The following is a 13,374-nucleotide window of genomic DNA, read 5'->3' as shown; positions in this document are numbered from 1 at the left end:
CTACCTGTCTAAGAGGGCCTAGGGTTGCCCGCTAACCCACCTGGGAGAGCTAGGCTATCTCCTGTGCTTTACTTCCCACATCTTACCTCTCAGACGCCATAAACAAGATTAAACACGTGGTTCTCAATAACAAAAAGAATTCAAGAATAAAAAATTAAGTCTCAGAACAGCATATATATTAAGAAACATTTTAGGAATATCTTAATCTTTTAATAAACTCAAATAATTGTCCCACCACATATTTAAGTATGTCTCAAAAATTTTCTTATTTTAATGAGTTTTAATCAGCAGTATTGCAGCCCCAGTGTTAGCTCTGTATTCAAGGGAGATGCCAGGGAGTTGATCCTGGAATAAGTGTCCAGCTCAGGATGGGTTCCACACCAGTTGTCCAAGTGCTACTGCTCCACCTTCTCTCAAGTTGTGAGATCAAATTCAGTAGCTCATCCTTAATTATTTGTTTTTAAGACAAAGTTATTAGAAAAGATGGGTTTTTCTTACTATGTAATTTAATTGGTTGATCAAAGAAGAGATTCACTGAAATAACCACAACACTCTGCTGCTGAGTACAGTTGCTTTTGTCACCAGAATACCATCTGCTTTTGTCATCTAAATGAGACCCTTCAAAATATATGTAATTATTAAATGTTTCTCATGGCCCTGCCTTTCACTTTTGACAAAGGGAGATAATCATAAGTTTAGGCTTTAAGAAAAGAAAACAAACTCTCAAAAAACATGGAGTCTGTTGAATGCTCCTTGAAAGTGCCATACAGTATTCCTTAAACCTGGAGCTCTCCTGGCCCTTCTAACTCTGCCCTTGATTCACACTGCTTTTAGAAGCAAAATGTTCTCAGAGCTAATTTTTGGAGACCATGAGCGTTTTTCCCCAAGCAAAAGCAAGTAGTTTCCAGTCACATTCAACAAGCTATAAGAGCAGAACTGCAGTATGGTTTCCGGACTTGTTGCTCTAAGAGGACACCAGGGGCAGCAAAGGATATCACAGACACAAATGACTTCCTGCCTCCCCCGTGGGACCCCAGGTCTCAGTAAGCCTCTCCATGTAATCCCTAAGGGACCTGCCATACCTCCCCACTGCCAGCCTAGAGATTTGCAAGAGCTTATAACTTATCTACCTTGTGAGCCACACAGAGAAAACAGAAGCCACAGGTAGTGAAGAGGGCACCAGGTAGGAGAAACCACAGGTAAGACCCCTCTGTGAACGTTCAGGGAAAAGAAGGAGGGGTGATGACTATTGCTAGAGCATGAAAAAAAAATGGTACATGGAATCCACAGAGAGCAGTGCTGAAATACAGAGAGCAATCAGTAAATGTGACGGTCCTCACCTGAGTTCTACCCACCCTCCTCGCCTCTGCACCCCAATCTTTGCTGCCAGTGCTCTTTTAATGTCATATGAATGGAGTCCATGGTGTCAGATGATAACAGCTAATGAGAATTAGAAGACAGATTCGACACGTCTCCTTTCCATGCTGGCCCTGACTGACCTGATCAGGAGGAATAATGACCTTAGTGTCAAATGAAATGTACCAAAGGTAGAGAAAGAGATGGTGATGACTTTAGAACCAGTGAAACAGGGGAGGGTACTGTTATTATAGTCAAAGGAAACTTCAAAAGGAGATGCTGCGTGACAAAGGATGAGGACTAGATCTTAGCCATTACATTTGCATTTAGGAGTTCATTTGAAATCTTAGTGAGAATAGTATTGGTGATGTGATTTGGACGAAAGCAGATTCCTGGCCTCTAAGAACTGAATGCAGTGGAAAAATAGAAGCAGAAAACAAAGAGTTATCCAAGAGTTGATGTATGTATAGTTATCAGGAGAATATGAGTCATTTGAATGCAATCTTCAAGACAGGCTAAGGAACCGCAATCATGGTGTCCTTAACGGTCTCTTACTAAAACTCAAGAAATCTGTACCTTTACTGGGATAGAGTTTAGATCAAACAAGGAAAGGGTACTTTTTCTTGTTTCTGCTTCTCTCTGAGCAAAGACACTGAACATGAAACTTCATTCATCTATCATATAAGAGGTGACTAACACCACCCAGGACCTCTTCTACTTCATCCTCACGGGCATCCAGGATTTGAGGACTCCCACATCTGGATCTCCATCCCCTTCTGCTGTCTCTACACCATCTCCATCACGGGAAACACCACCATTCTCACTGTCATCCGCAAACAGCCATCCCTCCACCAGCCCGTGTACCTGTTCCTCTCCATGCTGGCCCTGACTGACCTGGGTCTCACCCTCAGCACCCTGCCCACAGTCATGCAGCTCCTCTGGTTCAACATTCATAAGATCAGTTTTGAGGACTGTTTTGCCCAGTGCTTCTTCCTCCATGCATTCTCTTTTATGGAATCTTCAGTCCTGCTGGCCATGTCCTTTGACCGCTACGTGGCCATCTGCCACCCCCTCCATTATAACACCATCCTCACCAACAAAGTCATTGGCAGGATTGGGTTAGCCATCCTTGGCCGCTCTGTTCTGGCTGTTCTTCCCTCCCTTTTCCTACTCAAGCGCCTGCGCTTCTGCCGCTCCCACCTTCTCTCTCACTCCTACTGCCTCCACCAGGATATGATTCGCCTGGTCTGTGCTGACATCCGAGTCAACAGCTGGTGTGCTATTGCTGTGGTTTTACTCACTGTTGTGATGGACCCTGTGCTCATTGCGCTCTCCTACATCGTCATCCTGAAAAGCATCGTGGGCACAGCCTCCTGGCCTGAGTGGCTCCGGGCCCTCAATAACTGTCTGTCCCACATGCTGGCTGTTCTGGTCCTCTATGTTCCCATGGTTGGGGTATCTATGACTCATCGATTTGCCAAGCATGCCTCTCCTCTGGTCCATGTTATCATGGCCAATATTTACCTGCTGGCGCCTCCTGTGATGAACCCCATCATTTACAGTGTAAAGACTAAGCAGATCCATGAGGGAATTATACACCTCTTTTCTCAAAGAAATATGCTTTTAAGATAAAGGACTGAATCCATTAAATTACTCAGAAATTGTAGGCATAGGTTTACAGGAAGAGTATAGTCAGATTTGTGAAATGGAGATTGTAAAAATAAAATCATGCTTTTAAGGCAGTATGAGATGATCTTGGTCTTTAGCAGATTTTTGTCTGGGTGGAGCTAGCAGCAGACATTCTGTCCAAAATATCTGTGGATCCTATTTGATCTTATTATAGTGCATTTACAAGCCAATGAAATAAGCTACATTGACTGAATAAAGGTCTAAGTTTTTTTTTCCTTTTAGGATTTTTTTATCCCCAGTGGGCGTGGTTACATAAATTTGAATGAAACCCATAGCTGTTGCTCCCACTACTCATTCTCCTAGGCAACTCCTCTGAAACTTTCAAGTAAACTCCATTGCCCTGGTTACTATAATGGGTAGGTGTGCTCTGATTTTCTCTTGCAGAAGAATAGTAAATATTTGAGTAAAGATGCATATTAATCAAGTTTCTAAGCTATTCAGCTGATATCAACAGCTATTGAGCTGAGATTACCCAATCAGCCCCCAGCATGGTTGCTGCACACCCAATGAGCAAAGAGCCTAAAGATGGGGTGGGGTGGTTAGAGCTCCCACAATGTCTAAGAATCCTGCCTTGCTACAGGGCATTAGAATTAGAACTTCAAGTATGTCTACAAATAGCATTTGTGGGAATAGGAATTCATTTTTCTGACCACAACAGACTGTTCTGTTTTGTTTCTTTTTAATTTTAATGTTCTTAACCTGTTTCAAATTCTTCAGAACAGGTTTCCTTTGGCATCTTGGGCTTTGTACTAGGAAATATGCTGATAGAAGAGAATTGGCTTTAATGATCATAAGGGCTATTTTATGGAAACCAGGTAGGCTCTCAGAAGTATCAGTTTGAAGGGCAGCCATAATTTTGGTCACAGCTTCTGATTATTGAATCCATGGTACAGGTGGCCATTATCAGGATCAACTTAGATTTGAATCAAATTAGGCAGGGCTTTGGTGGGAGGCTAAGGGAGGGATGTTAAAGAGGTGAAACAGAAAGCAAGTGGGGAAGAGATGTCTTTCTCTGCTAACATCCCTTTCCTCCCTTATTTTCCCATTTTTTTTGAACCAGAGCCTAGAAGTTAGCATATTTCTCCGGAGAGCCATAGGTCAACTGGTATAGGGTAATAAATTTCAGAATGGGATGCATGTCCATCTGAGAGTTGGGAAGGTTAGGATCAGAAATTCCAAATGTTAAAAAAAAGTCGATAAAATGAGTTTACTGTGGATCAAAGGAGACGTTTCTTTCAGTGAATGATACAGCCTTGAGAATGTCCTGAAACAGCATGAGAAGAAAATAAATCTTGAGATGTCAGTTTTTGAAGAGGAGCACTGGATACTATTAACAATTTCTCTGTATATCTTTTTATTTTCATTGCTGATTGTGTGACTTTTGAACCAGCTTGTTAAATTTTCTGAGGTTCATTTTTTGGAATTCTAAAACTAGGATGATAATACCCTTCTCATAAGGCTGTTGAGTTTTAAAATAAACAGTATGTAAAAGACATAGTCTTGTATTCCTCTTAGGCTTCATAAGTGCTCAGTTTATGTGAATTATTTTCTTCTTCTCCATTACAAAAATTTACACCGCAGGTTATGGATATGAACATCTATGGGCACATCTGTGTGTTCAACCCTTGTGGGAACAGGAATTAGGGTGGCCAAATGGTGATTGGCCACATACACGGATGATCCTATTGCCCCTCTGAGGACTTCCCTGGACAGAAAGGGGGGTGCTGAGAGCAGAGGTGACAAAACAAAATTAGCTTCAGGACAATGAGATCTGTCAGTGTCATGAGCTAAATTGAGTCCCTCACAAATTCATATAATGAAGTGCTAACCACCAGTATCTTAGCACATGTTTTAGCAGGTGACTGTATTTGGAGATAGGGTCTTTAAAGACACATTTGAGTTAAAGTGAGGTCATTAGGGTGGGCTCTAATCCAGTATGATTTGTGTCCTTATATGAAGAGACTTAGGACTCAGATAAGCATGAGTACATAAAGAAGACCAGAAGGATGACACAGAGAGAAGACAACCAGCTACAAGCCAGAGGAGAGAGGCCTCCAAAGAAACCAGTAATGTGAGAAAGTTTGAGAGGCCTCCAGAATTTTAAGAAAATAAATTTTTGTTGTTTAAGCCACCCACTCTGCGGTACTTTGTTACAGCAGTCTTAGCAAACTAATACAACCAGGGACCCATGGCGTATTAAGAGCAGCTGTAGGAGAAGAAAACAGTAATATTTAGGTTATAAAGGGACTAGAGTTTAGAAACATGAAGGGGGATTCTAGGGCAAAATAATTTGTTCAATGTCCAATGAATGGTCTGACTGACTGTCCTGATTACAAAATATAGGCTAAGCAATTAAAGACAAGGTATGCTTTGACGCAAAACTAACTGGCTGTTGTCAGTCATGCATCTGCAAAATGCTTTTACAGTAGCTACTGAGAATTACATCTACCTTGTAAATGATCTCCTGATGAGGGCTATCTATGAACTGAATTTTACGATCACAGATCATGAACTCTAGAATAGCCAAAATTTAACTAGAAATCAAATGAAGATATTAAGTCAAGTAGTCTGCTTTTAATCTTTGTTCTTCAAGATTTTCTATCTGTTTCCTCTCCTTAAACAAAACTATTTATGATTTCTTTTGTATGTGTGATTTATGACATAAGAAATGGCATGATATGCTTAGGTTTCAAAATAGATTTGGTTTTTCGAAAATTTATTATTTTCAAATTCACCAATATTTATTATTATTGGTAAATGTCTCTGCATCAATTTATTCAGTGCCTAGAACGTAAATAGCTATACTAGTCATATTTTCATATGAAAATATTTTGTATTTCATGGAATTTAGAGTGTGGTCTTATTGACGTTTTGTAAATTAATTTAAATGAGACACATTAGAGGACACAGGATTGGATATCAATTTTTTGGTGATGTTAATTGGAGTACAGTAGTTCAAGTCGAAGATAGCCCAGCCTGCAGCTATAGAAGAAGCAGCTTGATTCCATTCAGTCACCTGAATAGCTTTCTTTTGCAAATAATAAGCATAAAAAGAAGAGGCAGAAAACTTTAAGCAACCAAGATGTCTTTCACTAGGTAAATGGATAAACAAAGTGTGGTACCTCCATATAATGGTATATTATTCAGAAATTAGAAAAAATGAGCGACACCAAGCGGGGAAAGTGGGGGGGGGCAGGGGTTGGGGTGGAATGAATCTAGAGATTGGGATTGCCATACAGACATTACTAATAAGAAAAAAATATCAAATTGTACACTTTTAATTAAAAAAAAGAAATGAGCTACCAAGGTACATAAAGACATGGATGAATCCTAAATGTGTATTGCTAAGTGAAAGAAGCCAGTCTAAGAGGTCTAAAAAAAGTATGATTCCATATATACGAAACTCTGAAAAAGATAAAACTACATAGAGAGTAAACTGATTAGTGATAACTGAGAATTTGGGAGAGTGGAATAGTGAATTGGTCAAGCACAGAGAGTTTTTTTTTTAATTTAATTAATTAATTAATTAATTGTGTTGTTGCACCTGAGCTTCTCTCTTAGTTGTGGTGCAGGGGTTCCAGAGCACATGGGCTCTGTATTTTGTGGCACTCAGGCTCTCTAATTGTGGTCCACGGGCTTAGTTGCCCTATGGTATGTGGGATCTTAGTTCCCTGACGAGGGATCAAACCCACATCCCCTGCATTGGAAGACAGATTCTTTACCACTGGACCACCCAGGAATTCCTCAGAAGGTTTTTTAGAGCATGGAATCATTCTGTAATACTTTGATGGTGCACACATGACACTATGAATTTGCCAAAACCCATAGAACTTTACAGCAGCACAGAGTGAACTTTAATATATATAATTTAAAAAAATCACTCAGGGTGGAAGGCAGAATATGACAAAAGAATATAATTCTATTATGAATATATGAAACAACTGCACTGAAAGAAATGAGGGAAAATGTTGCTGACCTTGGGAAATGGGTGGAATCTGTAAGACTAAAGGCAAAATGAAATCTAATAAATGTTGCACTCTTTGATAATGTAATTTCTCATGAAAGTATAGATTAACAGTTCTACAGACACTATACATGTGTCCTGGAATTGAACAATTAAGCAAATGGATAGTAGATAGTGGGAGCCAGGTTTCTCCCTAACTGGGATGTTACAGAAAAGCAGGACTGAAGTTGGAGACATTAGCATGCAGTCCTGTCGAGCTTAATGTAGATGCAGATGATTAAGTAAAATATATTTATAGATATTTGTATATTCACAGGTTAGTATGCAGACATATATTTTCTTGCTCTCTTAGCTGGGTGGACCTAGAAGAAATGACAACCCAGTAGCAACAATCACATACATCACATAAACTTAAATATTTTGGGAAACAATTTTAACTTATCTGACAAATAAAATCAATATAGGAAATATTGAAACTAAAATTTGTTAGATTTCAACGAGAAAATTAACTCAACACTTCCATAAATTAAAATGTTATTCTACCATTATATTCCATACTGAAACAATATTAGAAAAAAAAAGATTTAAACCTTTTTTGTAAAAATGCCAAACTAGTTTAATTTGTCAAATGATTCACTCTTAGCAGGAATACTAAGTAAATTTGAATTCTTATACAACCCTTCTGCATTTATTTACAAAATATTAAAACATTTTACATGCTGTTTATTTCTTCATGTGAGCATATTTTATTGTCACATTTTTATGATTATGTATTTCTAACCTGATATCTATTTGTAATTTTTTTGCCTCTCCTCTTGGAAGCTAGGTTTTTGTCATGGATTGATTATTTTCAGTAAATATGTAAATATGTGTATATAAATATTTTTAAGCAAATATGGTATCTGCATTGTGTATTAAACACTGGGTAATATGTACAAAACCAAAAGCTCCAATAACAACTTTTAACTTATAAAATTGGCAGAAAATGGTAGCAGCATCATGTATATTAAAACCTGGCTAAGTTATTGCAGATACCATCTTCATTATGCTGCAGTACTGTACACATTTTTTCTTAGAAATTAACTATTTGTGCATATCAGTATTGGTAACTTCAACATATTATGTGAAAAATGTTACTTGGGAAGCAGGTCAGCCACTTTTTAAATTATTTAAAATGTTGAGGGATACTTGTCTCCATGATAAAGCTGATCATGTTTTGCAACAATTTGTAAGTGAAATAAATAAATATTAGTTATATATATATGTAATGTATCATATACATATATATAAAGTAATCTAAACATAAGATATTTTCTCTACCACTCATGTTGGAAATTTCATGGCCTTAAACCTATAGGATTCATTAAACAAAGAAATACTGATAGATAATTGAAATGTATTACTCTATTTCATTATAATTTATTAGTTTCTACATTAACTTCAAACCTAGTGCTATCTAATAGATATATAATACAAGCATATGTTAGTTACAATTTTCTAGTAGCAACATTTAAAAAGTAAAAAGAAATAGGTAAAAGTGATTTTCAAAATATATGTTGTTTAACCCCATATATCTAAAATGTAATCATTTAAACATGCAACCTATGTTTAAAAAATAATATTTTACACTCTTTCTTTTCATGTTAGGTCTCCAAAATCTGGTCACATGTTATTACAACACATATCAATTCAAACTAGACATATTTCAAGAGCTCAATTACCATGTGTGGCTAGTAGCCATCATATGAGACAATATAGATTTATCCTTAACCTTACAAGGCTGCAAAACATCTCTGCTTTTGTCATTTGGAAATTGTTACTCAGAGTCACAATCCTTGAGAGAGTCAGACAATAGACAAAAAAATTTACTAGATAATGTCATAAAATAATACTTTAAATAAATCGTGCAACTATCACCTTGGATTTTTCTAAGAATTGAATTCCTGAACAATTTTGAAAAAAAAATCTATTACGAATAATCTGAACATCACTCTGAGTGTTGCTGCTAGTCAGTCATGTCCCCTGAAGTGGTGATTTCTATTATAAAAGAAGTGACTCTGAAAATAATGCTGCTAAAAATGAAACTTGAACACATATCCAGTATTCGCTCACGTTCATGCTTTAGACTTGTAGCTTACATGGTGTATTCATCTGCTGATGACACTTAAAATCTAGAAGGAAATATTTGACCTGCCCCAAGAAATTACTGCAACATCCTTGTTAGGTTTTTAGATTTTATTTTCTGTACTGCATCTAAAAATAAAATATCATGACATATCTGCCCTTCACATGTAGTCGGTGCTGAAAAATATTACTTGAATAAATGAAGAAAATGATTAGCCTTTCAGTGAAATATATGCATGGTAGTTTATAAGTCCAAGTCTTTGGGTACCGCTCCAGAAGAAATCATTTTCCCTGATATTTGACTGTGAAATTTGATCAGGATTTGTCTAGGAAATTCGCTTGGCTTTATGGAAGCTGTCATTGGTGGATATCTAATCTAGTTGCCTTCAAATTGATTACATGCTCCTCTAGAGAAATAAGAAGACATTTTGGGGAGTGCCTGAGCACAAATCGTTTTATAGCAATACATTTTTAGATATTCAAAATCCATATAGTTTCTTCGCTTAAATTGCTTTGTACCTGATTTGACTGTGTCTTTGTTATACCATTTTTTCTTCCATTTTATGATCTCATTCTCTCACTTTACCAAAAGTAATAAAATAAATTTTAATTTTAAAAAAAGCCATTTCATATTTCCATGATACATCCCAAATGGTAAAAATTGCAGAGATACCAAACAAAGGGACTACAGGAAACATTGGCACAGATTTTAATGAAGTGAATGACACCAGTGACAGGGTAACACATTCTAGTGTAAGTTGAATGGTGTCAATTGTATTGCTTTCAACAAAAGTAAAGAGGGATCTAATGGAATTATCACTTATTAGGTCATTAAAATAATTTTCCATAAGAGATCATCAAATGATTTTTATCATTTAATTCCAAAGGCAAAAAATGGCACTGGGCAGTGATAAATGGTACCAATGCCATTACCTTATGTTATCAAACTTATGAGCATTAACATTCACAGAAGGGGAAGAAAGTAAATAGGAATAGAATTGTCACTTAACTGTGCCTCATTCTGATAATAAATAATATTCATTTCCAAATCCCGAAGAAGCTCAAACGGCTCATTAACAGATGGACTGACAATCACAGTGTACTTTCAATATATCAAAATTTGCATTATGCTTATGTTATTTTGATAAGTTATCTACTAATAAGTATTGGAAAAATAACTCAATACTAAATACATCTTTAGAATAATGCTCTATATGTCACAAAATTTTATACATCACATTTAAATATATGTCCTTTTTTTGAAAGTATTATGAAAGAGTGATCATTAAAACTGTTTCAAACGGAAAAATACATTACATGTATTACAAACTCTTTGGTGGAGGTAAAATAAAAATTTGAGTTTGAGGAGAAAAGGGACTGATACAAAATATGTGGATGGGCTGTTAAAGAATATGTTCATGCATTTTTAAATTCGCAATGTCAGGTAGCAAAATATCATGCATTTAGTTTTCATTAGTTATTTTCAAATGTGATGTAACACTTTATATTTAACTTACTGTATTTATAACGTATCCCAAAATACGTGCTCAACAACTATGCAAATCTATGATAAAATTTTAGATGTTAACCTGAAAATGCATAAAAGGGTACCTAGTTTCTTCTTCATTAATTATTTTATACAGTACAAAGAATTTTGGTAACCACTATTCTAAAAGACTGAGCACTTCAAAAGTTCCCTGTGTAAAGGTGCCCCTGATGAGTTGGATGAGGTTAGGAAGCTATGATGAGGAAAACATTTTCATTGTAATTGGAGGCCCTGAAGCGAGAGAGGCTGAGATCTGATCAACCAGCACAATCCACCCTACACACACCTCTGCTGTTTAGGAGGTGTGATGACACACTTTCCCACTTGACCGAAGGTTTCCAGGAAAACATAGACAGCCGCAAGCAGAAGCAAGCAGTCCCAACTGGAACTATGCTGACAGCGCTAGAGAAGGGGTGGGGTAAAGGAACAGATACAAATATACCTGCTACATGGCATGGTGAGGTTACTGAAGCCTGAAGGGATGGGAGGAGAGGGGAACAAAAATACCCAGGCACAGTGACATGGGAAACACAGGGCCCAAGTTACTAAAGCAGAATTTGGTGCTTTTGCTGGGATTCTTAGGATCTGAAACCTGGTGTTGCAAGGTTGTCCATATTTTACTTGACACCTAAATTGAGGGATTTACCCATCCTCAGAATCTTCTGGTACATAAACTCTGAGAGTAGACAGCACTGGATAGTGAGTTGTAGGGAGAGTCTGGTTCCTTGCACAATAAGGAGGTTGCTTCATAAGTAGGTTTACCATAAATTTACTGTTTTAACAAGGATATTTTTGAGAGGAAAAGGGAGTGCTCTTAATAATATTGCTGAGAAAAATAAGTGTAGATCATGACTATCTTCAGCAAAACAGAAAGAATGCTTACCTTACTCAAAGTCATGTTCCTAGGATGATCTTTTATTGGGGGAAGACTCTTAATCTCTGCCTGACCCATCAAAACAATAATCTGTTTTATTTCAACTCAAATATTATTAAGTCTCAAGCCTTTACTGTTAACTGACTATTTATCAGGCTGTTTGCTGGCAGCTTTGAGAGGAAAAGGCAAAGGGAGCTCACGATCTCTGCCCTCAGGTTAATTGTATCTGTCAGAGATGGCATGCACATGGGTACATACAGGGACACACATACATTGGTAAGAAGTGAGATGGGAAGGAGTAAAGATAACTCTAGTGATCCAGATTCAAGCCCATGAGTTCCTCACTCCTATTCCTCCTCTGAACTCCTGGTACAGAGCTTTGCCCACAGAAGAAACACCATCAGAATTTATGGACTGACTCAAAGTCCCTGCCCCCTTGGAATGATTCAGAGTAATTCTCTCTTACAGGAAAACAAGGTGACAATTCCCTGTCTGATTGGTTTGGTCTTGATGCTGTAGATAATGGGGTTGAGCATGGGAGGCACAAAGAGGTAGATGCTGGACATGAGTGTGTGGACCAGAGGTGAGGCATGCTTGGCAGTACGATGCATTACAGACACACCAATCATAGGCACATAGTACACAAGCACCGCACAGACGTGTGACACACACGTATTGAGGGCCTTCCACCGTCCATCCCCAGAAGCAATGCCTAACACGGTGTAAAGAATCAGCATATAAGAGACCACGATAAGCAGTGAGTCCAGCCCAAAAGTAGCCAAGACAATGGCCAAACCCAAGATGCTATTGAGCTTCGTATCAGCACAAGGCAACTGGATCAGGTCTGAATGGAGGCAGTAAGAGTGGGAGAGGATATTAGTGTGGCAATAGGGCAGTAGCCTCAAAAGGATTGGAAGGGGAGCCATGAGTGTCACACTCTTCAGTGTAATGCCCAGACCCGTGGAGGTGATACGGGGCAGGGTCAGGATGGCTGTGTAGCGCAGTGGATTGTAGATGGCTACGAAGTGATCACAGCTCATGGCCAGCAGGACCCCTGACTCCATGCAAGAGAAGGTGTGAATGAAGAACATCTGGGCCAGGCAGCCATCAAAGTCAACCTGGCGGGCTTCAAACCAAAGAACGCCCATGACAGTGGGCAATGTAGACACAGACACACCCACCTCAGTGACAGCCAGCATAGAGAGAAACAGGTACATGGGCTCATGCAGGGCAGGGTCTGCCTGCACTGCTGCCAGGATTAGGCTGTTGCCCACAATGGCTACAACGTACATGGTGAAGAAGGGGATGGACAGCCAGCCATGTTTGGCATCCAATCCTGGAATGCCAGTCAGGAAGACGGATAGGAGGTCAAGACTTTCATTGCTCTCAGCCTTCATGTCACCAACAACAATGATCAGTCTTCACCTGCCATTTGAGAAAAATAGAAATCAAAGTTAGCTCCTTAGCAGCCTTAGCAGAAGTCTGCCTTCTCAGCCGACCTCAAAGTCTGAAGAAGAGAGATATGGAAAGAGAATAAGGAAGCTGGAACCATTTACATCATTCCTTGTAAAAATATTCTCACCTGCTATTCCCCTGATAGCCAGAATCCTAAAATTTTACATGTAAAAGAGATATTTGAGACTGCCCAAACTTGTGAAAGACAGCATCGCTTGAAAAGTAAGAGCAGAAACATTGGAATAAATCAGAACTGGGTCAAAATCCATACTCAGTCAGTTAATAGGTGTGTGATGAGGGCAACTTATTTATACCCTGATACAAAGGGTTTGTGTTTTTTTAACTTGTAGACATAATAATAATATT

General features: G+C 38.2%; 2 protein-coding genes across 2 annotated transcripts; one reads left to right on the top strand and one right to left on the bottom strand.

The window, feature by feature from the left end:
• Positions 1 to 2,014: 2,014 nt before the first annotated feature.
• On the top strand, positions 2,015 to 2,988 carry LOC130860815 (olfactory receptor 51Q1-like). The gene is given in 2 exon segments (XM_057749376.1): positions 2,015 to 2,087; positions 2,090 to 2,988. Coding segments are annotated over 2 exon segments (972 nt in total).
• A 9,011-nt stretch (positions 2,989 to 11,999) lies between these two features.
• LOC130829183 (olfactory receptor 51I2-like) lies at positions 12,000 to 12,950 on the bottom strand. The gene has a single exon (XM_057695442.1). It carries the CDS (start codon positions 12,948 to 12,950, stop codon positions 12,000 to 12,002), a length of 951 nt encoding a protein of 316 aa, XP_057551425.1.
• Positions 12,951 to 13,374: the final 424 nt, after the last annotated feature.

Source organism: Hippopotamus amphibius, chromosome 9 (genome assembly GCF_030028045.1).
Source record: "Hippopotamus amphibius kiboko isolate mHipAmp2 chromosome 9, mHipAmp2.hap2, whole genome shotgun sequence".
Taxonomy (NCBI): domain Eukaryota; kingdom Metazoa; phylum Chordata; class Mammalia; order Artiodactyla; family Hippopotamidae; genus Hippopotamus; species Hippopotamus amphibius.
The sequence above is the reverse complement of the archived record's forward strand: the minus strand, read 5'-3'. Positions and strand labels throughout refer to the sequence as shown.